General features: G+C 38.5%; 1 protein-coding gene across 1 annotated transcript in view; it reads left to right on the plus strand.

Moving 5' to 3' along the window:
• The first annotated feature begins 4,635 nt into the window (after positions 1-4,635).
• SYN2 (synapsin II) overlaps positions 4,636-27,479 on the plus strand; it is a 195,429-nt gene continuing 172,585 nt past the window's right edge. The window contains exon 1 of the mRNA XM_054216069.1: positions 4,636-5,030. Within this exon, the coding sequence (XP_054072044.1) occupies positions 4,663-5,030 (368 nt within the window). The 5' untranslated portion in view covers positions 4,636-4,662. The remainder of the gene's footprint in view (positions 5,031-27,479) is intronic.

A 27,479-nucleotide genomic window follows, 5' to 3' on the forward strand; every position in this document is an offset into this window, starting at 1 on the left:
CTAAGTGAAAGTGTGGGACCGCTGGGATAGGCGGTCAGACACCTCTGAGAGAAGTTGCTATGATATGCTTGGAAAATTGCAAATTGGAAAATGGGGTATGTGTTTGATAGAAATAATACAAATGTTGGAGTATAGATAAGGACTAGCTTTTTAAGAAAAGCATTGCAGGTGAAATACCAGTTTGAAATTTGAATATTTAAAGATGAGTAATATTTCACAAATTCAGCAAATGCACTTCATACAAACATTGCTGTCACACTAACGGAGCATTGACGCAAGGGACTCCATTAGTCTTCACGAAGTCTTCGCTACAGTAATCACATTGGTCTATCTTACTAGTTGGTGCATGTCTTTTAAGGGAGAAAAATATTTTAAAAATCAGCTACAGATAAAACACGGAAAAGGTTGTATAGTGGTATTGTCAACATTATGTCTGTTTAGTGACTCACATGTATCACTAAAGATGGGTGACAATAGTGTACATCACCTTTATATACTGCGTATAACATCCTTGGCATATAGCAAATGTGCACTTCAGCCCCTGTTTCTGCTGTATTTTCTTTGTATGTGTGTATTTTCTTTATCTCTGTGATAAACAAGTGTCATATTTCTATGGAGTTTGTAAGAAAATTTTTGATGACCTACTAGCATGGGTTTAAATAAATTATGAGGCTTTTAGAAAGCCTCGTAAAGCTGATCTCTCCGAGGATTGCCAGGTGATACCCTACAGTCCAGCAGAGTACTTTCTGTCTAGGACTTATTTTCAGCACAGAGATTCCGTTTAGCATTTATCATGAAAATAGGCCTAAGTGCCTGCTATTCCAGGCTCGGTTACACTGTCATCTGCCAACAGTGTTCCCTCCCCTCTGTTCTGGCTTGTTCCCATTTTCGGCAGGTCAGTGGTTGGGAAATGTGGAAATTACTTTCCTGAGGCAACTGTTGTCACCCTGTACAAACTCCTTGCGCTCCCCTCCGGTACAGGCAGCCACTTTCTTCCTTCGTGCCGGCTGGAATGAATGTGTAGACCTGAAGGTAACACTTTGCTGAAAGCATGGCATGAATGGAGATGCATGAAACAGGATTCACTCAATAATGGAATGTTTTTTTTCTAAGGATGTGAGGTGTAGAAGTCCATGTGGCTTAGAACACATATTAGCACATAAAATACAAGGAAAATGCTTCCCTGGATTCTTCCCATTTCTTTTATCTATTACTATAAGCACAGTATGATGTACAGCATACAGGCTGAGAGGATTAGTCATTTTTTCTCCCTTAAATGTAATTGCATTTTTGTAGACTTGCGCATTTTTGTAGATGAATAGCTGATAACGTGAGATGTTAAGTAGTTTTCATTTCAAATGTATTAATTCAATCTGCTCGAGTGATAGGTATCCCCAATTTCTAGCATGTGTAAGTCGATTCTTTCATTTCCACCACGTATAGTTATCTGAAAGTTGCTTCTCTTACATGCTAATATAACTTTAAGAGGCATTTGACCAGCCTAAAGTTTAGTTTTAAATTATAATAGCCAAAGAATATTAAATGAAATCATACTGGCCCTAACCTGCTTGTAAATTTCTTTTATTGTTCTCTTTTTTTTAACATGAATCCTACTGTAGTTGTTCCTGTGCTTATACTGGTATGCAGATGCGATAAGTCATTATAAAGTGTACTACTTAGGATGCTTCATCCTTTCTTTTACTTTTTTCCCCTCTCAGTTTGCCAACACAACTAATCCCCAGTAATTGTATCCTTTTTTGCATAGCTATTTCAGTGTTAGGAAACAAGACTGGATTTAAAATTGCCGTTGTACTCTCTGCTTTGATATCGACTCCATATATGACTTTTGTCACGTAACATACCGGCGATTCGGTATTCTCACTTCCTAATGGACACAAGCTTGTTGAATTATCTCGCAAAGATGTCGTGAGGTGTTGAAGTACCGTGAATAGTAGGTTGGACAAAAAGTGCTGTTAGTTCTTTTTCAGGCACAGCTTTATGTAGTATTACATTTAGTAAGCTCTCCATAATATTCCATCCGTACTCTTCAAGTGGAGTTTTCCATTTACAGTAACAGCGATGCCACGTGAAGAACTCTGCTTTTTGTTTTGTTCTGGACTAGGGACCAAGTTCTTTAACCAAATTCAGTTGCCAGTTGCCTTGGGGCAGTTCTGGCTGTATAAGGTTGTTAAAATACTCGATGGGGTGTTTTTAAAAAAAACCAAAAACCTCTGAAGTCTAGCATTGGAGGATGATTGATTATTTTTTTAAATTTTAGTCAGCATAGTGGTAATGTAAAGAGATAAAAAAGCCCCAAGTACAAATTTCTGAGAAGATGCTCATATGGAAGAGACCGTGCAAAGTGAATATAGCTGGGAAATACCTTCTTTTTATCATTCTGCATTAGCCGTAAGATCTGAGTGCAGAGAGTGGGTGAACAAGGCTTCTGCTGCTCATCCAAGCATCGCACAGCTCCTGGAACCAGAAAGGGCAACTGGATCCGAGAGTCTGTTGGCCATGATTACAATTAGAATCAGTCCACGTCATCTTAAAGTCAGCATTTGGCTCCACTGAGAATATATAAGAAAGTACTATGGATGGGAATCGGATTTCATCAATCAGAAAACAAAAGTTTTCCACACAAAGACGTGAAGAAGGGTAGATCTTGCGTCACTGAAATTTGAGCAGCCTAACCAGTCTGCTTAATAATTCCTCTATTTTGTTTTATAGTAATGGAGCGCAACATTTAAATTGCTCCCTATCATTTCCCGTAGCTACATGTGTCTTGCCTTCGTAACAAAGGTGCAGCTGACACAGAAGAGAGATTTCAGCCCTGTCGGAGAGACCTGGTTAATAATTTTGTTAACGTGCACAGCAGAACGTTCCTTCTGCTGTGCTTAATGTGGCTCTGCAAGACTGTCTGCTTTTCGTCAGGAAAATCAGCAGGTTCCGAGTACGTATTGGAAGCAGCCTGTCCAGACTGGGGGCGGGGGGCATTTTTATACAACCACCCTTCAAGCTAGAACAGTAATTTAAAAATAAAATCTAAATATAATTTTTCAGTATAAGACAGGTTAAGAGTGTTTTTCAGTAATCTCTTTACAGGGAAGGGAAGCGGTTTCTATCCTACAAAAACGCATCTTTTGAAAAGTATCATCCGTCCCCTTTTTCTTTACTTTGGACGCCTGCTCTTTAGAAATGAGAAGGGAGGGGGATTGTTGCTGCAATTATTCAAACAAGGATGAATGAAACGATTCCTCAGCCTTGTGATTTTTATCATCTTTGCATGTGTAATGTCAGTAGAAGTAATACATATGCACCTGGCATGATGCAGTGTTCTGCCTCGGTCTGTCAATGACTGGCTTCTCTCTCGTGTTGTAGGTGATTTAACTCGAGTTATTGTGTGTACATACAAGCTTTTTAGAAATCTGAATAGCCCCAAGATATTTTAACATGACAGAGAGAAATTTATTCTCTCTAGATCTCACTAGACATAAATTTATGTAGATGTAAGTGCAGTTCCACACGGGCCAGGGATCGGTGAAGTGACAGAACATCCCCACTGCAGCTGAAGCCCAGGGTTGTTCCGGTTCTTCACATTTCCTGTGCCTTTAACGCAAAATGCCGTGTCTGTGTGCGGGCTGTGCTGCGGCTCCATGCAGCCAGCGTGTGCCCCTGGTTCCTCTATGGCGTTTAAAACGTCAGCATCTTCTAATAGCCTCCGTATTTTATTTAATTTTCTGTCATTAATATATGAACTTTTTTCTAAATTCCGTGACTCATTAAAAAATCCTATGCAGTTCTGCCTTTGAGCGTGTAGACTTTGAGCTGTGGACGCGTTTAGCATGAGGAAAGCTTTATCAGATCTCCAACTTTACAAGAATCATCGCTGCCTGCCTTGGGGGTGTGTGATCTCAGACCACCTGTTACCTGCAGCACGGCCTGGAGAGATCAGCTGCACAGCTTTATCGGCTGATAAAAGCCTGTATCATACGATGAAGGCTCAGTTATGTATTTTATGTTAAAACAGCCCGTGATTATCCCAAAATTCAAGGGGAAAGAGAATTCGCATTACTCCTAAAAGAAAGACCGGGTTTTAAGGTATGAAAACGCACCGCTAATTCTCCCTGACAACGTGAAACTGCCTGATGCTGCCCAGCCCTCCACCTTCCTTGAACTGTTTGGAGTTTTTTTAAGGAAAATAACCACCGCCGTCCATTGGTCAGGGGCCGCACGGCCTCCTCCCCCGTCCCCTGTGGCCCCGCGCTGCCGGCGCCAGCGGGGTCCCTGCGGCTACAGGGCAGCGTTACCCAGCCGGGGCCGCCGTGCCGTCCCCGGTGTCCGCCTCCGGTCCCGGTGTCTGTCCGTCCGTCGCCGCGGCTGACAGCGGGGCGCGGTGCGTGTGTCCGTCTGTCCCCCCGCCCCGGGGCGGGAGCGAGGCTGCGCGCGCGGCTGCCCCCTGGAGGCGCGCGGGCGGGCGGGCGGCAGCGGCGGGCGCGCGCCAGCCGGCCGGTGTCCGCGCGGCTGAGGGGAAGGGAGGGGAAGGCAGCGCCGCCCGCCTCGGCCGGCAGTGGGGCTGCGACCGAGCCCGCCTGCGTATCGCCGCGCTCCGCCGCCCGCTCCCCGGCACAGCCTCGCCTCTCCTCCTCCGAGCCCGGCCAGATGATGAACTTTCTGCGGCGCAGGCTCTCGGACAGCAGCTTCATCGCCAACCTGCCCAATGGCTACATGACAGACCTGCAGCGGCCGGAGCCGCAGCAGCCGCCGCCGCCGCCTCCCTCAGCCTCCTCGGCCCCTGCCTCTGCCTCCCCGGCTGCCGAGCGCCGGCAGCCGCCGCAGTCGGCGCCCCCCCAGCAGCAGCCTCCGCCGCAGCAGCAGTCGACGGGCAGCAGCTTCTTCAGCTCTCTCTCCAACGCCGTGAAGCAGACGGCGGCCTCGGCCGGTCTGGTGGATGCCTCCTCCGCCGTCTCCTCGACCGCCGGCAGAAAGTTCAAGCTGCTCCTGGTCATCGACGAGCCGCACACGGACTGGTAGGTGCCCCCCGCGCCTCTGCATGCCCCTCCGCGCCCTCCTCCTCCTCCTCCTTCCCCTCCCTCGCACTGCGGTCCCTTTCCCCCGCCGGCGCCCTCCCCGCTCAGCGGCCGCTCTCCGCTTCCCCGGCGGATGTGGGCTCACCTGGGGGCGGCCAGGCGCCCCTCGGGCCCCGGGGGGTGAGGAGAGCCGGGGTGGGGGGGTGGCGGGAGGGCCGCCCGGCAGTGTCGCCCCCCGCCGCCGGGCAGTGCCTTCCCGCCGCCCGGCCTCGCTGAGGCGGCAGCCGCGGGGCTGGAGCGAAGCGTTACGGACTGGAAGACGGAGCAAAAACCGGCGAGCCCTGCAGCGCCTGACTAGGCACCATAAGCCGTTTTCCATCAAAATGCTAAATAAAACATGTTTATCGCCCTGAAAAAAACCCCGATATCCTGTGTTCTCTAGCGAAAAAAAGAGGTCGTGTATGGGTGCAGGTAGGATTTAGGTGTCTTAAGCACGAATTTCTGTTTTGAACTGCGGGTGGTTGTAGCGTTACGTGTGTTAATTGATATTTATGAGCGGGCTTGTTTTCACGCAGGTCCCACTGCTTCTGTTGCAGCGTCTAAAATGCGTGTTTGGGTGAAGGTCCTTCAGGATACTGAGGACCAGCCCTCAGTTTTACCTGTAAATTTGTGCGATAGGGTTAATTAACTTCGCAGGTTTTGTTTTGGGGTGGGTGTTTTGCTTCCACCATCACCATAAAAAATGTGGTATTTACAAAACATAGAACTTGTACGTCAACTCATTTCTTCCCTGTGCGTGGCTGCTACCGGTAGGAGAGGTTATAGCTTTTTCAGACCTGTTTATCACGGATAGACTCTGCTGGATGCTGTATTTTATAGGAAGGTTGTATACCTATTAATCGTTCACTAACTCGTTTCCCTCTAATGTGTGTTTACACATCAAGCTGTGAATCCTCTCATTTGCTGTTGCTAATTACAGTATATAAGGTTTTAATAGTGCCTTAAAATAATATGGAGTAAAACAAGTATGTTTTTATAACACTGACATCATTCAGTAACGGATTGTGGGTTTGTGATTTTATTGTCGGCTTCTCAAATTTATAGCCTTACTGTCGAGATGGACTTGTACAGTTTGCTTTAAAATGGTACTTTAATAAAATACTTAAAACAAAAATGTAAGGTTTTATCTATAGCAAATACGTTATTAATATGAAGATAATATTACCTGTTACATTTTTCGGGTTTTTGTCTTTTGTGGTTGTGGGGTGGTTTGCTTTTTGTTTTTGTTTCTTTTTAAAAATACAAGGTAGTTGTATCTGCCAGACTAAGACAGCCTCTGTACCTACGTCATGGAGATGCATCCATGGACATTGCTCACTGCCTTGCAGATACGTGTATTTATTTAATATTCTGTGGTGCACAAATGTTTGCTTGGTAATTTAAATAACTGTATATGTTCATAAAGTTTGTTTCTGGTAGAATTTTTCTATACCTACTGAAGCCATCCTGCATATTATAAACATGGCATGTTTTATGTACTCGATAAATGCACCGCAAATTAACACGTTCTGTCAGCAATAGCAAAGCTTTTGAACCTCTGCATGGTGGATGCCTCCAGCAGCACTCCAGGTAGGAGACTAGATGCAGTCACAAATACACACAAGGTTACTCATGCCTGCTTGCCTTTTTTTTTTTCTTTCTCGTAGTATGTGACATGGATATGTAATTCTAGAAAGAGCAGTTTGTTGTTATATTGCCTCTTTCCCCTCTAAAAACCTAATCATTTTGCAACCGAAGATTTTAAAAATAAATTTGGAAAAAAAAAAGTGTATTCTGATAATACATACAGAAGAGTTTGTTCTATACCTTCAGAAGTATGGATGTCCATATTGACAGGTATTGAACTGCTATAAAAGTTGATTATATGAGCTAAAATGGAATGTGTACGATAATTTGGAAAAAAAAAATACCGAAAGGTTCGAACTGCCAATAGATGCATTTCAGTGGTCTGATGGCCACCACGCTAGCTACCCTGCCTGGTGTGATGCATTGACGTACAGTTTAACAAGATGAGGTATGTAGAGCTGCTGTCACGTGATATACTAACCAAGCCCTGTCAACAACAAGAAAAACAGTACTAAATCAATCTCTTAGAACCTCTAAAGAAACAATTTCAGTTGATATACGTTAATCCTGAGAGGGGATCATATGCTGGGTGTTTGTTTTCGTAATATTTTGAGCTGCATTGTGTTTGTCTTAAATTGAAAATGTATGTATTGCTTTTGTATCTTTTGGATTGCAGTTTCAATAGAAATAAAAGAATTTCAGTCTGGATCACACTGAAATCCTATTAATTCAGTATCATCTTTTTAGTAAGTGCCAGAGGAAGCATTCAGCACCTCCTTCTGTCAGCAAAAGATGTTGCCTCTTACCTCTATCATCAAAAGGACGTTTGTTTCTAATATATGCTGTTTCTGTTGAAGATTGACTCATACTTGAAGTCTGAGATTTAGTAACCCAACATTATTATTGTCGCTAATGGAATCATATGGGATTTTCTACATATAAATAAATGCTCGATTGTTGCTTGCGTTTTTTAATCTTGATCTTGGTGACTTCTTTTATTATTTTCTTGCCTTAAGAAGTTACAAGTTTTGAAACTCTTCTTTTCTGTTTCTTTACTTTTATGCTATAGGATAGAGGAAAAAATGGGTGAATTAACTACCTGTCCTAATTTGTGTATTTTTACCATGTTATACTATCTGACTTCTTAAGGAGAGAGGGCAAATGCAGTCACGTGTCAAACCATCCTCCTTTCTCCAGTAATATTCTCAACCAAAGCTGTGTTAGAGCTGTGAAAGACAATTGTTTTCCTACAGGTTCTTTGTAAACTTGCAGCTACGTAGATGAGAGAGACCTCTAAGGGCTTCTACAAAGGGCAGAACTGCAAAGTAAGGTGATATCAAAGACTTTATGCCAGCTAGTAGCTTTGTACATGCCTCAGTGGTGAGCGTAGGAGAAAAATGAAAACAAGCTAAAGCTTGTAGTCAACTACCAGAGACAAAGCCATGACAAGTGGTCTTCGTTGGTTCTGGTTCTCGTGGAATACTTTCTGTTAGTCACTTTACGCAATAAACGATCCTTCGGTGTAAAGGTGAAAGCAAATGGCTAGCGATCATTTTCACCAATTATCTTTGAAACCTTCTGGCATTCTAGAATATCACCGTAAAGAAGGGGTGACCTGTAATGCAAACATCCTTCAAAGGGAACAGTACTATTAATTTATATGAAAGCACTGGAAAAGATAATTTTATTTTCTGGTCTATTCTTTATGCATTTTAATGTCAGGTTCTTTTCATCTGCAGCTGCATACTGAACAGACATTTTCAATACCTTAACTGGTGTTCAGAACCCTTTTCTGAGTTACCCCATCTAGTTGAGAACCTTACGAAGTATTTAAAGATGCAGTGGAAAAAGGGTGTGATTCACAGACACTTCGTGGATCTGTTGGGAGGGGAAAGCTTCAAGAACCAACGTTAGGTTTAATAATGATTTTATGTAATAGACTTCAATGACTGTTTTTCAGCTTTAGCTGTCTTTGGTGATATCTTTACAAGTGGAGGAAATTAAGAAGTAAAATGATTTGCTCAAGGTCATCCAAGAGGCTGGTGACAGAGCTAAATTAAAACCCAGGCAGCTTGCTTAACCTTTTCTTTTAATTCTCCTTTCCTAGCTGCTGGTCTGCGTTAAGTGTCCAAAATTTTCAGCTAGATAAGTTTATTTTAAAATGCATTTAATTTCCTCAGAAAATAACCATTTTGTTCTGTATACAAAATGTGCTGAATATTCAGTGCTGAACAAGCAATTGATTAGAGGCCGTACATCAGTGGCAAGGTGCCAAAATGCTGTGTATGTAGATTATTATCTTTATTAAAAGCTTATGTGTAATATTTAGAAAGCTGTTTCAATATTGGAAACTAATTATCGCTTTGTCTGCTTTGTGCTTTAAAGCTTGAATATAAGACTCATTGGCAGTAGTGATGAAACTATAAAAAGGAACAAATGGAAAAATTTTGTTATTGTATTTTTAAGCACAAATCTTATTATAAGTATCAGCTTCTTTTTTTCCCTGAGAATTGTGCATTTCTTGTAGTGTTTACTGCCTTAGTAGTTAGTCATCTCGTGATAGGTCCAAGAGGTAATGTCCGAATGGCTGGGACAAATGCTATATGAAGAAAAAACTTTCTGTTTAAAATTCCTCAGTCATTTAAGGACAAACATTGCTTATCGTAAATGTTTTTAATATGAACAGTATTTTCATAGTGCAGAAAAATGCTGGTTTATAATGCAAAAACTTACTAAAGTGAGCAGAATGGGTTTCTTATTGTTTTGTTGTTTTGGTGTGTTTTTTTTTTCATTTACTGGTGGCAAACAGTTTCAATTAAAAATGTGTGTGTGGTTGTTTTATGTAGGGGTAACTACCAGACAACTGCATACTACAACAAAAATTCATTGTAGTTTTTCTGTTCAGTAGGGGTGGTTCAGTCATGCACAACTAATTAATATTTCTAGAATTCTAATTTATCTTATTTGATAGTAACAGGTTGATTTAGTAACTCCAGTATTCATTATATTCAGTATAGGTCTTTGGTTAGTGAGTTTTCGAGTTTTAGAGGGTTTCACTTAGATTTTAGTAATGTATAAATGAGGGCAGCTGCTTTGCCAGAGCGCTCTCTGGGATGTCCTCTGGGACGACACTGTCTAGGACAGTATTCTTGCAGCCTCCTGGCATTCCAAAGGACACTGCCACTAGATTAAAGCATAAAGCCATAATAGAAAATGGGGAGGGAAACCCAGGACATGGGCAAATGTGGAACTAGTAGTGATTGCACTTGGCGCTCATTTGGGGGCTGAAGTGAGAAGTTTTTGAAAGCAAGGCAAAGAGTGGCTGTGTTGCAGAGGTATGAGGAGACTGATTTTTAGAAAGGTCTAAGTTCTTAAGACTGACCAAACAGCTAAATGTACATATATGCTTTCAGGCAGTGAGTGTAAAGAAAAGATAATCTTATCAATGTATGTATTTTATGTAGGAGGAAAAGACACATAATAAGTTACTTTTATTAATTTTAAATGCTAATTAAGAACTGCTAGGCCCTTTGCAATAAGAAACTCCTAATCTTAAAGGAAAAAAAACCTTCCCTTTGGTGTAACACTGTAATTTTTCAAAGGTGGCAACAGGTTCCTTAAAAGCCCTGAAATTGAGCAAGAGTGATAAAGATTTTAATTTGGTTTCTCTTTAATTTTTGCTTCATATGAAAATTCACATTTTGAAATTATCTTTGGGAGAAGTTTGATCTGAATCTTAGAAAAATGTGGATATGTTGCAGTCTAATTCTAGTTAAGACCTTTGGACTGAGTTCCTAGCACTCCAAAAAGGAGCTGGCAACCAGATTTTACGTGAAGACAGTTATGTGCTTAGACAGCTTCTTACAACCAGGTCATTAGATCAGTACTACTTCCCAGCACGCGCCACAGTTTTGAACTCTGCATTAAGGGCTCTACGTTTTTTGCAACCAAAATAGCAACAATTAGAGGAGAGATGCGGGCATAGGCAGGGGCTGCCATGAGGGCAAGCAGCAAAACAGGTAAAGTTTATTCTGAAGTCTCTCTCCTCATCAAGTGTGAGCAACTGAATGTGTTTTTTGAAGGGTGGAAGTATAGCTCACTGAGCCATGCTTCTTGTTCTTTGTCAGTTTTTTGAAATGTTAAGTCCATGCTGGGCAAGAACATGAGAACAAGGACATGCAGCTGGATTAACTGAAGTACGTATCGTAATGCGTTAACAAATGTGAATTTGTAGCGTACAGCAATCTCATGCAAATTGTATTTCTCCTTGGTTCTCTGAAATGGCCAGCTGACAGAGTTATGCACCAGACGATGTGTGTGCTAGTATTTTAAGATGATCTAAGCAAAAAATTGCAGTTTTTTTCTGGTTATCTACAGTTCTGGCATGTGTAATACTTGTCTATATTAGTATAAATAATAAAACATACTGCATGGTAGAGATTGCCTTTTTGACTTGATACAAAAAAAAAAGAAGGCTTTTAGTGGATAACACTTTGTCCTCCAGACTCTGTGTGTTGCTGTAGCTCTTACATGCTCTTAACGTTATTTTAGGCAACTTAGTGTATATGAGATGCTGACTACAAATCTGGGCAGATTGTATCTGGTGTCATCTACCATCCCATCCCTTTCCCCCGTGCTCAGAATCCAAGTGAATATTTTTTTCCCCCTCTTCTTTATTTCTGAAGAGATCACAGAAATTTCTATGAAGCTTAGTGAAACCTATAGTAACATGTTTAGTTGGTAGGTAATATTAAAAAAAAAAAGTTTGACAGTGTTTTCCTCTGAAGTTTGCCTTAATGGAAAGGAAATGGAGAAACTGGCAAGGAAATAATGAATTTTAGATAATTATATTTCAAAGTAGTAAGACTGATGCAAGAGAAGCAAGAGATAAAGGGAATAACAAATTGCTTTGTAAACTTTAGACCTAAGTGAAATTAGAAATTCTACGTACAATTTATTTAGAATTTGATAATTATTTACCAGTAGCAAATCGTAATTTGTTGAAATAGGAACAATATGAAACAAAAGGTTATTAAAAACTACATTATTAGACTCCATTGTTCATCTTGAAGAAGCGTGTCCAGAGGGCTTACTGTATTTTGGGCTGTATCTGTTTTAAATGGATGTTATTTGCCATTCTGTAAACATTATGGGACGCTGCAAGACTGTACACATTTTTGTTGAAACCATGTTTCTCCAAAAGACTGAGGCTAAATATTCTCACAGTATCAATGTATTCCTTAAATAGTGAGTTCACTGTAAGCGGTTTTAGTACCCAGTTCTTATTAGTACCATGTGATAATCACCCTCAGTTGTATTCATAGCCAATACCACATAATTTTATCACCTGAAGCTCTTCAGCCAGCCTACCCATTGTGAATGCTCTGAACTACAGAAATCTATTTTTAATAGAATTGAAATAGACTAATTTGGATTTTTACACATTTGTAGATATGATACATTGCAATCTGCATTAAAAAATATGATAAGGCTTTAGTGAAAATATATGTTTGAGTATAAGCTTGTGTCTGAAGAAAAGAACAACAAATACAGCAATTCAGTTTTGCATGTAGAACCTCTGCAGAAGAGATTCTAGACCTGGTTGGATGAACATAGCAGCAAAGGGTAATTACAAGTAGGTGGAAAAATTGCAAAGAATGGAAAAGAGTTAATTGGCAAGGAAGGCTATGTTGTAGATGACAAAAAGTGAAGCAATAAATTATGAAGCAAATGTTACCTGGAATAATGATAGTGCTTCCAAGGATGAGCCTACTTACCTGGTAGAGTGAAAAATATGTGTAATGAGGTGATAAGACTTTACAGACGCCATGGGTGGGAGGACAGCGTCATACCTTGGTCTAGAATGCAAAATACTTGCTTGATTGCACTGCTGCTTTTGCTAATTAAACAGCTTTGTCTGTGTTGAGTCAAATGTAACTTCTCAGAGGAAAGCTAGCGTGCTTTTAGACAGCCAGCTGGAGGAGAGTAACGATGGGCATTCATGGGTAACATGAACTGTAGACTAGTTTAAGCTTTTGCAAAAAGTGGACTTTGTCAGTTTTGCAGTACCCACTTTCACCACAAGTGTGTCCCTGCCTGGCAGAAACAGAAATGTTAATGAACTCTTGTTGACAAATATGATTCCTAACAGAAAGTTGGTGACTAAGGTCAAATCCTTGTATATGTGTTTGCAAGCAAAAGTGATAGAAATGCTTCATTCAGAAGACACTGAATGTTTAATCGGAAGAGGCTGTTTCTGGTTTTCTTACAGGCCTGGGGTGTGTGAAGCAGAAGAGGGCTGGCCCTCAGCTGGAGCTATGGCTGGGTGGCTGTTGCTTCAGCCATGTCAGGCAACAGTGTGGGCTGTCTAGGGCTTGTGCTGTGATTGTGGCTGCCTGGCAGCAAGCCAGCTGGCAGGGTGACACAGCTGATCGGGGCCACCGGAGTATACCTGTTACTCCTTTTTGAATTGCAAATGGTGGTGGGATTCATTTATTTAATGCATTGGTCCAGTAGACACTGCTGAAGAGCACACAGGTTCAGGTTTTGAAGAACCTTTCTGTTTTTTCTGCACACTGCAGGTGTCTATCCTCCTTCTGTATCTCTGATTGAAGTAAGTAGATGTCACATGAGATGTCACAGTGCTGTTGCTTAAGTGCAGCCGGGAAGGAGTGTGAACAATGTTCTCTTCGTTATTTTCACCTCAACACCTATGTTTTCTTGGTCTCAGCCCATTTTTTTGTAAGTTACTGTGACCTCCTCGTATGAGAGGTAGGGGCAGGAGAATAGAATTTCTTTCCCCCCTCTGTGGAAATTAGGAACTTAGTCTTGGCTTGTGCAGGTAGAGGCATAAATGTACTTTCCCTATGTTCATTAAAAAAAATGCCAAACAACCAATTGGGAGGGGCTTGGTGTCTAATAATGTGTGATGACCTCTTTTTTTTGCCCCCCACCAAGTAGGTAGGGAGAACAAAACTATCACATGTCCCCATGAGCCAGTTTTTGTAAGTTATAAAAAAAAAAGTTTTGGTCCAACCATTAAATGCACTCTGTTCTAGGTTTTTGTAATGACTGTTCCTTGTTGAACCTTGCTTGGTTTACCATTCGATACCTATAGTCTTATATCCCAGTTGGATATTGGTGTTTACAATGCATTGTATACACTGATTGCTAGTAGAAGTTATTAAAAATACTTTAAAACACATGAATTTCTTTGAATTTTTAGCAGGCAATTAAAATAATTTTTAAAATTATCAGAGCCTCAGATAAAATCTTTTAAATATCTTAATTCTGTTCTGAAGCACCTGCATGAAATGATTTGATATAAACATAGATGTCTTTAAGTTAATTAATTGTTCCTATTTACAGATTCTATTATATTAAAAATATTTTTATAAATGTATTACAGAGAAATAGATTAAACAAACATTACATGGACTTCTAAGAAAAAAATTTGCTATAATTTTCCGTCCTAAAAACCAATTTTTTGAAATCTTGCCTTTACAGAAATAAACTGTGAGTGAATAAGCATTAGAGAATCTCACAGTGAACAGATAAAAATATAGACATTTTTCTTTAAAGATGTAATAGGTACGGTTGCCTCATGAATATTTAAAACTGTTATAGGAAGTTGTTTCCACTGCTCAAAGTGAAGAAAAGTTATAAAACTCATTAAGAAATATAGCAACAAAAGAAAGTGTAATGCATTTTTTTAAAGGTGAATGGAGGCATTGTGAACAGTGGCAGAACGAGGGCACAACGAAGGGCAAGGGGTCTTGCTTTTATTGCCTTAGGCCTGGCAGTAGTATGTCCTCTGGAGTCAGCTTGTGCGTCCTTGTCAGAGTTGGGCCCTCTCTGACAGCCCACTGATACGTCCGTCTTTATTGCAGTAGTAACCTTGAGGCATCTGTATTTCTGATTTAAGCTAATTTCTCTCATCTAGTGTGCGGCACGTGTTTCTTTGTCAAACAGGCATTAGAATAGGGGAGTGTGCTGTTATGGAATTTCAGATTGGATATAAGCAGTCATGAACCAAAATATCAGCAATGTGTGCTGCTAATTGGAAAGCTCCTGCAGATAATTACTTTGGTGTTTGTTGAGAAGGTGAATGTGGAGAAGACATAAAGAAAGCTCGTGGCACAGCTAGTAATCAAACCCACGTTATATTTGTGTGTGGATGCGTCCCTGTCTTTAGGAGTCGAAAGTATCTGCATTCCAGTAACCTTCTGAGTACGTATTTCAGAGCTGAGTGCAAGTTTAGATGCTCTTTCTGTGCATATCTGAAAATAAAGTGGTTCTCTCATGCAAGAAGTGCCTTTATCTCTTCATTTTGACCTTGCAAATCTAATACTGTTTATGAAACATAGACTTTTTTGCCGAAATGCCTGGTTTGTAGGGGGTGAAATCTGCTGAGCTACACTCTTATCAGTTTTTGTTGATCATTGTGGCATACCCCAAGATCCTTTGTTGTAACAATACTGACGTCTCGAAGGAGAAACCAGGGGCGAGTGAGTGTACATGTGGGATAAAAACAAGTCTGGGAAGAAAAAGCACAAGTGAAAATGTTTCTTGTTTTAGTTTATGATGTAAAGTGAATTCCAAAAGAGAAAAAAAATGGTGCTGATTCCTACCTTAAAAACAAGGTAGCAACATGACCTTCTTGCTGTATTTCTATACATATCTGTGTGCCTAACTTGAGTTTTGTTCTGTTTAATCTTCTTTCTTTTTTAGTACTTTTGATTTCTTACTAATAAAAACTGATTATAATTCTACTGAAACAATACAGATTTAGAAGATTAAACTCCAATATGAGATCTGTCGCAGTCTGTTAAGTCTCACATTTTGTTTAAAGAAACTAGGATGGTTCCAAAGAGGAAGATTCAGCAATATTTCACTTCCTCTTCGTTTGCTTCAAAGATTTATTTTGCTTTGAAGATCATTTCCAATGAAAGCTTTCTATGTATATGCACGTTTTACCATGGTTCATCATTAAGAAAGCTTTAAAAAATTTCAAAGGTTTGTTTCCTTTGTAGGACCAAAAAAAGGTTAATATTGGAAAAGCCATCATCTCAGTTCTGGGATTCAGGAAGGGCAATAAAAAGCTTTTGTCATAAAACATGATAAGTAAGTCCAATTCCGCTGAGTGAAGGGTAATCTGCCATGACTATAGAACTTGTTTTACTTAGTAGTTGTTGTCTTAGCCATCTACTGTTCAAGGTAAAGAAAAGTCACAGGAATATTTTTAATTAAGAAAAATTATTTCTTTTATGAGGCCTTTGTCTTTGAAGCAATATCCAAAATTAATTTTCCTGAGTCTTACATAATTATTGCATACAATATATATTAATAAATGACAATGGTGTCTATAGTAGCACTCATACAATATATATTAATAAATGACAATGGTGTCTATAGTAGCACTTCTAAAATTTTAGAATAAAATATTTTTAAGTATTTGGCATGAGGTTTAAATAGGCAGGCATTACACCTAAAACAACAAAAAAAGTTGCTTTAGTAGTAGTGTACTAGCATTATGAAGGATGTATTTGTGTGCATGTTGTGCATATATATGTGTGTATAATTTTTTTTAAAGAAGAATTTGTAGGAATTTTCACTGGTGGATGTTGTCCAGATAGGTAATACTTCTGTGGTTGTAATTTTTTTGCTCTGGTGCTGTTGGGTTTAACTACAATAAAAGGAAGCTCTTTTATTGTGCCACTGGAAAGCCACTCAGCTGTTTTGAAGACAGGTCACATGGAGGAGCTCTTGTATGGGTTGAATGATAGAAGTCATGGGATTTAGAGATTCAGTATGAGGTTGTACTCTACCTAAGTTCTTCTAGTTGGACCCTTGTTCTAGAATTTTTGTGCTGATTCATTTTCTCACTATAGAAGAAATGTCTGGTATCAACTAGCAGCAATTCAATGTACAAGAGTATACGATTAATTTTCTTGGCAGTAGTAATACCTTAGAGGAGTCAAGAGAGACACTAATATAAAATATAATTACTGTGTATTAAGGTTTACATTATTTCTATTAAAATAACTTCCTCTGGATTGGTCTTTGTTCATGAAATGTGTGGGAAGAAGCAGGCTGCAGGTCTGTTCCTTTCAGGTTGGTGAGGATCTTACAGCAGTCCTTTTCAATATAAGTCTTGCAGTGATTGTCTAGGCTTTTGTTTGCTCTAAGTCTTTCCAAAACGTTAGGCAGCTGATGAAGTTTTTGGGTTGTTTGGTGGGGGTTTTTTTGTTCGTGTGCTGCTTTTTTTTTCTTTTTTCTTTCCTGAATAGTGTGACCCATTGTAAGTATGCATTTGAGACCCCCAAATCCTGGCTGTGTTTTATTGGTGATGTATCATGTCCCAAGTAGTCTTCAGAGTAAAATGCTACTTCAGAGTAAAATGAGATGTTACGGTGTGATTGCTTTTGCAGGTGAATTGTCCAAGTCCCTTGTTAATAATGTCCATGTATTTCAAGAACAGTACTCTGGAAAGCTGTTGATGTAGAAATCCAGGCTGTGTGTGATTTTTCCATTGTAACAACATACTTAAATCTGTATTTTCTGGTTTGCTATGCTTGAGGTAGCTTGTTATTGGGCTAATATAGGCTTTTCTTGAGCATTTGTTAGTCATTTCTTATTTGGGTGGTTTAGAACAATGCATTTATGCTTTCTGGGGAACAGAATTGCAGTATTGGTTTCAGCCTTCAAAAAACCATATGGCAAACTACTATCAGTGACAATGGTATGAAGACTCTGTGCATATAACTGCTTAATAAACACTAGTGTATGATTAAAAGCAGAAGTTACTTCATCTAAATGCTCATTTCCCGTTTGTGAATTTTCAAATGAGTGTTCGAAAGGAAGGAAACCTAATTGATACTGAGAAAATGTTTATTTTTGAGGGGCAAACAGTAATTCTAAAAGAGAAAGCTGTAACTTATCAAATATGTTATCAGGCTAATTTGTACCTAGAGCTCCTACGTAAGGCAATGATGTTTATAAATGTTAAATAATTTTTTTAACTGGCCTTTTTTTTTTTTCAATTATTTGATGAAGAATTCAAAGCATTCAAAGAATTTCAACCTTAACATATTTGTCAGTGCTAGGAGTTTTTCTCAGAATAAGTGAGATATTCTTCTAACATCATGTCTTACATCATCTGCAATATCCAATTGTAACCACGAGATTATTGTTTATATAATACTCAGTGTATTTATGCCCATGCATGTGAAGTTATACAGTGATAGATGAATGATCTGATTGTATTGCTGATTGTAATAAGCATAGAGCCATGTCTTGGGAATTCACACTGTCACCTTGTTTAGCAGTCTGCCTAGGCGCTGAATCGAGGACTAATAGTTCAACCATAGTAAGTGGTAGACAAGATCTCTGCATTGGATGATTTTGCTTCCAGGTTTGTCATAGCGCTTTGGAAGCACTTTTGCCCCAAAAAGAAGAGTAAAGAATAGTAAAGTTTCCATATATGATTTTGGCTTATTATCAGAACAAGTAAACATCAACTTTTCATGCTGGGTCGTTGAAAAGATACAGTCGTCTTTGAAATCTGTAGCTTGGACAGGTAGTGAGTTAGATATTGTTATCAATTGGTATCATCCTATTGTTATCATCCTATTACCATAACTAGCATATTGTTATCATCCTATTACCATAACTAGCAGTTTTAGATTATATGAGAAAGTTATTTTTGAAAAAAATAATAGAAGCAAAAAGGAAAATCTAAGTAAGCAAAACAGAATTTTTAAAAAGTCAATATGCTTACCATATGTGGAAGCGTGTACACTTTTTGATTTACTAATTGGATTCTTCAAAACTTGCTATTTTGCCAAATTATTACAAGAATAGAAAGTATACTTTTGTATTTCTTTAGTCTGTATTTTAGAATAGTTTTTTGATAGATGATTTAGAATTTTTTTTAGATCTAGACACCCTACTCGATAAGAGCATATTTTCAGCTTGGGGACTTCGGCAAATAAATTTCGTGGTGGAAAACAGGATTATGTGTAATATATAAATCAAAGTAAATGATGTTAATCAGCAAAAGCAGCTTGTTCTAATGCATGGTTGATCAAAGTCAACATCTCTGCTGCAGCTATGTTTGAGTAGTGTATTGTAAATGATAATCTAGTTAGCATACAAAACGAATTGCATTATGTGCACCAAGAAGAGAGGGCTTAATATGCCTGTGTGTGAAGTTATACACATATGTACATCTGTCTCTGTGGTAAACCAGAGGTGTTACCCTGAAAGAGCTGTCCAAGGCATAAAACTATTCTGCATAATGAGGACAAATTCTTCCATTTTGTCTGAAACATTGCCTGAAAACTCAGGGTAAAAATGCGTGACTGTAAGGCTAGTAGCAGTTCTTTAAGTATGTAAATGGAAAATAAATTGATTAGAAACAGCTTTGATCAGATAGTTAAAATTATAAATATGCAATCATCTTTCATACGCTTTGAAAAAAAATTTATTTTTAGGTGCCAGTATACAGGGCCTGCCTGTGTAGGTCCTTTTATTCTATTCAAATGGAATAGCTTTTTTTCTGCTCAAACTGGAATTAAACTGAGATAAAATGATGCACAGTTACTGTCTTTTACAATTGTCTTTGTCAGCTGTCTCCACTAATATTGCTAAATACATTTTGAGGTCAGTGAGCTTAACTATGTTTAAAAAACCCAGCAAACTTCTAGAACTGTTTAAAAGTTAAAATTGGTATTTAGTAAGAATATGTCAGAACTTCCTTTTGTTTGAATAAAGCATTACTGAAATTGTTTGGAAAGGGTGAAGAGGAAAAAAATCTGTGTTTTTCATGTCAGTGTCTTTAGCTGACCCTTATGTTGAAACCAAAACTGAACATTTAGGATGAAATTACTGTGGAGGCTCGCAATGTAAGATATAAATAGTAATCAGGCATGTACTGTCACAATACCTGTGTTTATTTACTCTTGTAACTTTTCCACATGAGCAGTTAAGTATCTACATGTTCTGGCAATGATGTTTTGGAGAAATAGTGTGGTTAGTTATGAAATGCCTACTAGTTGCTACTTTTTCAAAGAGCCATTTCAAACTGCTTCTTAGGTACTAGTTGATTTTTCTGAAAAGTTTATTCCTGACTTCAATTTGTCATCTCTCATTTCAAATAGGAAAAATTTATGACAAGCTGGTCATGAATTTCTAGCGTAAGCTGCGAACTAAGGTAAATGCCTCCAAAAAAAGAGAAATTCTGAAGCTCTTACAAGCAAATAAAAATATTTACTAGATAAAATTTACAGAAGTCAATGAAGCGTTGTTGCAGATGCAACACAGCTCAGTGGCTGAGGCGGGCTCCCTTCAGATGATCATCCCGAGATTTGTTACAGTTTCACTTCCTACAAGCCATTAGCAATCAGCGGTGGTGTCTGTTACCTTTCAAAACAATACACATATGGCTGTGAAAGAGCCCACTGGGAATTTTCAGTTAGGAAATTCTTTTCCTGCACACCTTCCTTTTTTTCTAGAGTCCTCGCATGGAAAAGTTGGAAGTGAACAGCAAGTTTAGTGTAGATTTTCACATCAATAATTCATCAGAGAATGAAGAGTGACATAATTCTTAGTGTACATTTAAAGTGATTGCCAACAATACTTGCCATTACTCAGAAACATTTTCTCAGAAGTACCTTTCTGACTTCTAAATAAACTATCCATGTGGCTAATGCAGGTATTGTTTTAAAAAAAATTAATCTCCCTTCTCCTGTATTTTGGTGGGATAAATATGTGTTTGACTTATGCCTTTTTCACTTTGAGAAATTGTACATCTCTGTTTATAGTAGTAGCACTTGTTTGGAAAAAAAATATATACATCGTATGATTGTGACTTGCAATTTGCTTGTTACTTAGCCATTGATAGATCGTTTTGCTGGAATTTCTTTCTCTTTGAATAATGGGGTTTATAATTTTCTTATTTTTGTAGTCTTCCAAGAGCCTATTATGAATAGCATTGTAAATACAAAACCACAAGAAAATGGAAATCGAGCACACTGTGTGAACGATCATAAGCTGTTTGCTCTGCTCACTCCCTCAATTCGTTTTGATATGTACATTTATAGCAGAGCAAAGTTTTCCCGAATACACCTTTCTTGAGAGTTTGTTTTTGCTTTCCCCTCCTCATCCCTTCCCCCCTCCCAGTCTTACGTAGAGTGGTTTTTTCCTTTGGTCCTTCAGCTCTTAGTGATTATAAGTACTCGTTGTAAAGGACACACAGCTAATTTGCTTCATGAACTACAATAAATTGGGCTTTTTCAAGCTGTAATAATGGATTTAAAAATTCACTGATTATTGATATACTCAATGCATCATTGATATGTTGAAATGCATTGAGTACTTGAATAGATTATTTTGTTGCCATATATTTTAACTACAGTATCACTTGCGTTTAGGTTGTCATAATTCAGAGTTCTCTCCTTCTGCTCTTGCTGTCTGTGTGAAATTAGTTTTTCCTCTTTACCAAAATTTATCAAAGTTAAAAGCACTAGGGCTTCTATTTCATTAGAATATTTATTTGTAAGAATCTATTACTAACTCGTATTTGTGTTCCCCTTTATCCCAATATCTACTCCCTCCTTAAAGCCAAAATGATTTGCCAGATTTCCTATGATCTTAGAATCATAGAATCTTCATGGTTGGAAGGGACCTTTGAGATCATCGAGTCCAACCATACACACAACCCCACCCCCACAATCTCTGCCACTAGAGCATGCCCTGAAGTGCCACATCTAGACATTTTAAACACCTCTAGGGATGGTGACTCAACCACCTCCCTGGGCAGGCTGTTCCAGTGCCTGACCACTCTTTCAGTAAAGTCATTCTTCCTAATATCTAATCTAAGCCTCCCCTGCCGCAGCTTCAGACCATTTCCTCTGGTCCTGTCATTATTCCCCTGGGAGAAGAGGCCAACCCCCACCTCTCTACACCCTCCTTTCAGGTAGTTGTAGAGGGTAATGAGGTCCCCCCTCAGCCTCCTGCAAGCTAAACATGCCCAGCTCCCTCAGCCTCTCCTCGTATGACATCATCTTAGTGCTTAAAAAGAATGAAATTGAGGAAATATGTCTGTGGTACTTAAATTTAGACATTGGTTCACATGTAGTACTAACAAGCATCTTGTTTCAGTAATAAAGCAGACTTTGGTAGCAATTTGGTCATAGTTTGTTCGCTCTAATTGAATAGCACTATACAGAAATCAATTGCTGTAATATCTAACATTCTAAACTGTTAGCTAGTGACTTATAAGTATGATTGGAAGAATATTGAAACCATATTTTCATAGGAGCATTTGAAATTTGCATCAGCTTCTTCCAGTTTTTCGTGCCCCTTTGTTTTGCACATTTTTAGCATTTCAGCATGAACGGCTTTTGAGAAGACAGATTGAGCAAGTACTAGATTTTTAAAGTATATTGCGGGCTACTCATGGAGAAGGTACGTAAATAAATAATCTCAAATTGTTCATCTGACTCCTGATTGTGATCAAGGACAAAATCATTTGCAGGAAGCAATGACACTCATAAGCAGCTTATTATGTTTTGCAATTAAGACCAAGAATGATTAGAGAAGCAAATCCTGATGGCAAACTGGAGAATGTAGTGAACAGCTTATTCACCTTTTGAAAAATGGCAGGGCTTTTCTGAACCAGTTATTTGGTACTGGGTTTCGCTTGACTCACAGGGCACAGTGTTAAAAATTACAAAGGAATTCAGGAGCAGGATGAAATTGTGAGTTGGGCAGGTTTGAGTTAAGGCTTAACTTCTGCAAGGATGAGCAGAGTTGATACAGATGATAATTATGGCCGTTGGTCAGGTATCGATGCAGGAAATTAGGTAGAAACACCACAACTTCGTATTTGTAATAAATACAGCAAATGCAGGTAAGTCCATAGTCTCCTTTCTTTTGTTTGTTTTTTTTTTTTTTTGTTTTGTTTTCTTAAGTCAGGAATGCTTTTGGTGGTGAGGTGTAGGGAACTCCCTGAAATTTCAGAATTTTTTAAATTTAGCAGTAAAGAATTATCCTGAGAGTGAGAAATTCCATCAAATGAAGCACGTGGACTTAAATCCTAGTCCGAGATACCTGCATGGTTGAGCCACGTTTCCCCGAGATGTAGGTAGAGAGGGAGTAATACGGTTCAGATAAGCATATGTCTGCTAGTTCAGCCAACTTGAGAAGCCATAGAAAATTATCAGGACTGGAAATGAGCAGCTGCAGCACAGGGCACAGCTGAGGTACACTCTTTATACTATGTACCAGAGAGCACACGTAATAGCTTCATTTGAAGGAAGGAGGGCTGCTAACTTCCACTTAGTAATAGTGATAAAATAAATATATTAAAAAAATATTTAAAAAATTGTAAAACAGGGTAGTACTGGGAAATGTAGGAAAATGAAGAATTTGTAATTGTTGTGGTTTTGGCCAAATCAGCCAATGGCCGGCAACAGGTGCTCCCCCCCAGCCTCTTGTGCATGGAGAGGAGGAGAGATAAAGAGATTTACGAGTTTAGAAGAAAGTAAACTACTTTAATGAAATATTAATAATAAGATAAAAAGGAAAATAATGAAAGGGATACAGTATATACAAAACCGTATTAAGTTCCCAGGATGATGTCACCAGCAGGCACTGGGGAAGTCCCAGACTGGACTCAGCGACAGGTGGGAACCGGGTTCCAGACCTGGAGTCAGGAACACACGCATCGGGATCAAAGGCAGATGGACAGACAGGGTCCTCCTCGGACGTCAGCCATGGAAAGAAGAGAGCTGACCCTTTGATCCCTCAGCTTTTATACTGAGCATGGGGCAGATGGGATGGAATACCCCTGTTGGTCAATTTTGGGTCACCTGTCCTGTCCGCTCCTCCCCGCAGGTGGGACCCCTCTACGCTTTTCCACTTCCGACCCTCCAGTGGGGCAAATAACAAAATTAGCTGGCCTTGGTTGTTATAGCAATAAGTATAATCAAGAGCCTCTCTGCATACTGTTCCTTGGCACAAACTGTCTTATCACTCTGAACAAACCGTTTTAGACACAACATGCTGTTAATTTCAGAGAGTTAGAAAAGGCATAACTAAGAAGTAAAATTACTGAATAGAAAGTTGGTTCTGTTTTACCTCAAACCAGGACAATAATCTAAAGTAATGAAAAAATTCTGAATCGCACTCTGTTTATTCCAAGATCTAGGTATGCATGTTTTATATTCCACTAAGAATATTGTAAAAATAAAATAACTAGTATTTTTAAATGCTTCTTTGACTTCCCATATATGCACTAAAGTTGACTTTTAGTAGCTTATTTTTGGAAGATTATGTATTTGTGGAATATAGTGACGTTGTACAAGGCAGTCAAATTTAAAATAAACAAAAATAACAGTTTCTGCATTGAATTATTATTTACCATTATTTCTGTGCTGTTTTTCAAACAATTCTAGAACGAGTAGCAAAACACATTTATCCCTACAGGACTCTAGCAAACTTAGAATTAAATACGTAAATACTAACATAGAGTTTTCAGCCAAGTAATTATAATGAGACTTCAGTCTTGCATTCCATATGTTAACTATCTTGAAATATTAAAGATCTTTGGGTAGCAAAAAGTATATTTTGTTCATTTGACTTTTAAAAAATAATTTTGCCTTTTTTTTTTTAATTATATTCACATAATTTCTGCAATTCTGAACCTTGCCTTTGGAGTTGTTGGTTTGTTAGGTTTTTTTTCACTTTCCCTGTCATTTGAAAAGCTTTGCAGGGAAGGTGGTGTTGACGTCCTGACAGTTGATGGACAGCAAAGACTAAACTTTTTCCATTGTAGCAAACAATTGGAGCAGATTTGCTACATTTCTAAAGTAGAGGCTTCTATTGCAAATGATTATATCATGACAAGTTCAGAGTTTGGATCTGTCCTGTGAATTTCCAGGGCTGGTAAATATTTTGTGATTAATATAACATTGTGCATATTTGTACTGTATCTAAAAACCAACTTGAGTACAAGGCAAATACTTTGTATTTTAAGTAAATATAATGGTTTGTATGAAATTAATGGACCTGGAAATTGCCATCATTTTTTTTCGTGAAAATGTATTTTATTTCATTGCTGGATTTCAGCAAAAGTCTTAGAAGAGATATTGGGGAGGAAAGGGGAGGGTAGCATTAACCGTTCAAACAGGAATAAGGATCTGTTTTTATAAATGCCTAAATTAGATGTCAAAGTGCTGGAAATTCAATCCTCTGCAAACAAAAAATTTAATCGTCACAGAAATGTATCTCAGCTTAGAGAAAATCCCTCTTCTGGGTGGAAGTCGGCACCATGACTCAGCCGCTGCTCTTTTCTGATAAAATGTCCGTGGGTGGTTACGCTGCAGTAATCTCTGTAGCCTTCCCTTCTGCTGGTGCCTACAGACGTTTTTCTTACACCCACGCATGTTCTCTGGTTCCGTACAGCAGATTAATAGTTTCGTTTTGACACTAGGAAGATGTATATAGGAGATTCTTTTCTCTATGTGTACAAGAGATGTACATTTATTGTTTTAAAGAAAGCGTTGTTTGTTGAGTAAAGCAGATTTAGTCAGAAGGGTGGAAAAATGCATAAATAAAACAGGTAAATCTTTAATGTGAGCATCGGGACAGCTCTATCCTCTGTAAACACTAGAAATATATCATATTTCAGGGTGAAGTGTATCTGTATTTTTCCGCAGGGATTTTTTTTTTATTCAGAAGAAATCAGTAGATCAAAAATGAAACATTTTTTCATGCTAAAATATCTTAGAGTATGTTAAAAGCTATCGGATTTTTTACTGAAAATATTATTCTTTAAAAAGCCGAAGGTGGTGGATAACTGTCAGTATCTTCAGGAGATAAAAACTGGAGAACTGAGAAAGAGCAGGATTGCTTGTGTTTTTGGGAAGACATAGCGCATGTTACACGCTGTCTGGACTCTGCAGTGTTCTGTCATTCTAAATGAAATGAGGAAAATGTGTATTACTTGTATTATACAGTATGTCAGCTTTTAGTTCTTGTTGAATTGATTCTTGGTTTTCTGTTCCAATGTTAGTTTTTTTTTAAAGTTCAGAACTGGATTATATGACAGTCCATCTACAGATAGAATGACAAAAATTGAAATTATTTACTGACTTGGGTGCCACTGTTTGGGGATCACTGGGGATGTGTGTTTGTGCACTCGTTCTCATCCATTCAGAGTCTTGCGGGGCAGCTGTTGCCATGGTACGTGTATTACAACTACCCCATATGAGTCTAACCATGCAAATCTTGTGGGTTTTCTCGTCGGTGTTAGCATTTTATCAGGTAGAATTGAGCACATGGAAGCCAAATGCCTAAGTCACATGTCAGGGACCAAATATTTTAGCCAAGTTCAGTACAAACTCTGGAAAAATGATGTACAGCCAAAGTCTCAGTTTTCTGCTTTATATCCATTCGATGTGGCACATAGCTGTTGATCAGCTTTTCTTAATGCTCCTGTTTGAAGTTGTATCCACGTTTAGCAGGTTAAACCGAGGCTACCTTTTTTGGTGTACAAACTGTCTGATACCTGATAGGTTGTTACTTTGATAAAAATTCCCCTTCTCACTACTCTCACTTCCACTTTGTTTCTTCATTGAATTCTTGTCAATTATGAGGGTAATTATAGCAGTTTGAAAATACCTTGGTGGTGTTGACATTTAAACGATTTGTAGAAATCAGGCATGTAGCAAAGATCTGGTTTCAAGTTGATGCTAATCTGATAGGCTTTATATTTTTTTAAAAAAAGTGTCAGCTGGGGAGATGTTTTGGGAAACTTAGAATGAAATCCTGAAAGACTTAGAGGATTACAGCTTTAGTTTGTTTTCCATACAAGTGTTTAAATGGTATCTAACAAATTATTCTCGCTCTTTTTATAACCTTCCTTGGCAAAACAAACAGAAAATTCCCCGTGCTTCATGCCCTTTTCTAATTTAACTAATTAATCAATTGAATCTGAGCTGATTGTAAAATAGTTTCCCCCAGTCGATTGCTCTTAGGAAATGTTTTGGTACAGTAAAATGTTGAACTATGAAAGAATTAGCCAGCATATTTGTAAGCAACTTTGATTCCAGAAAAATTTTCTCTGGGAAATGATTCAGACAGGTTCTGCTGACTGGTAGGATGATGCTTTTGATTTCTGGGTCCATTTTAGATAAACAAGCGTCAGCAGACAGATAGTTTTAGTGGATGTTTTGTTGTTACCAGGAAGAGTAATATTTTAGATTTAGTTGTCAGTGGCAGCAACAATATTAAAGTATGGGTTGCAGAGAGTAATTTTGGATTGAATAATCAAATATCGATCTAGTTTTATTTCAGAAAGGAGGTTTTATTTCATGAGACATGAACATCTAGTCGTCTTTAAATTCTTGTAGCATATGTTTTAGTTTTGTTCTTGTATTTTCTTCAGATTTGGTAATTTTATGGATTTTTATACTTTTCTAAATGGCATCCAGGTTTTTATTTTGGCAAGATTATCTTGCTCAGTAAACTGCGTTTTCTTCTAAATTTTTCATAGAGCTTTACATTTCAAATGTGTGTTTAAAATTTCAGGATGTGGTTTTACTCTTTCCAAACTCTGCAATGAGAGAAGTTTTGCATGATGTGCCATGCACTACACTGCATCTGGCAACAGTATTTCAAAGCTTATTCTTATATTATCAAGCTATGTTATTGGTATTGTCATTAATGGAGAACTTTTTGGAAAAAATATTTAATATTTAAAATATTCTTACTTTTTGCAAAATAAAGGATCTGTACTACTGTCTTAAATAACAAGCT

Source organism: Rissa tridactyla, chromosome 10 (assembly GCF_028500815.1).
Source record: "Rissa tridactyla isolate bRisTri1 chromosome 10, bRisTri1.patW.cur.20221130, whole genome shotgun sequence".
NCBI lineage: Eukaryota > Metazoa > Chordata > Aves > Charadriiformes > Laridae > Rissa > Rissa tridactyla.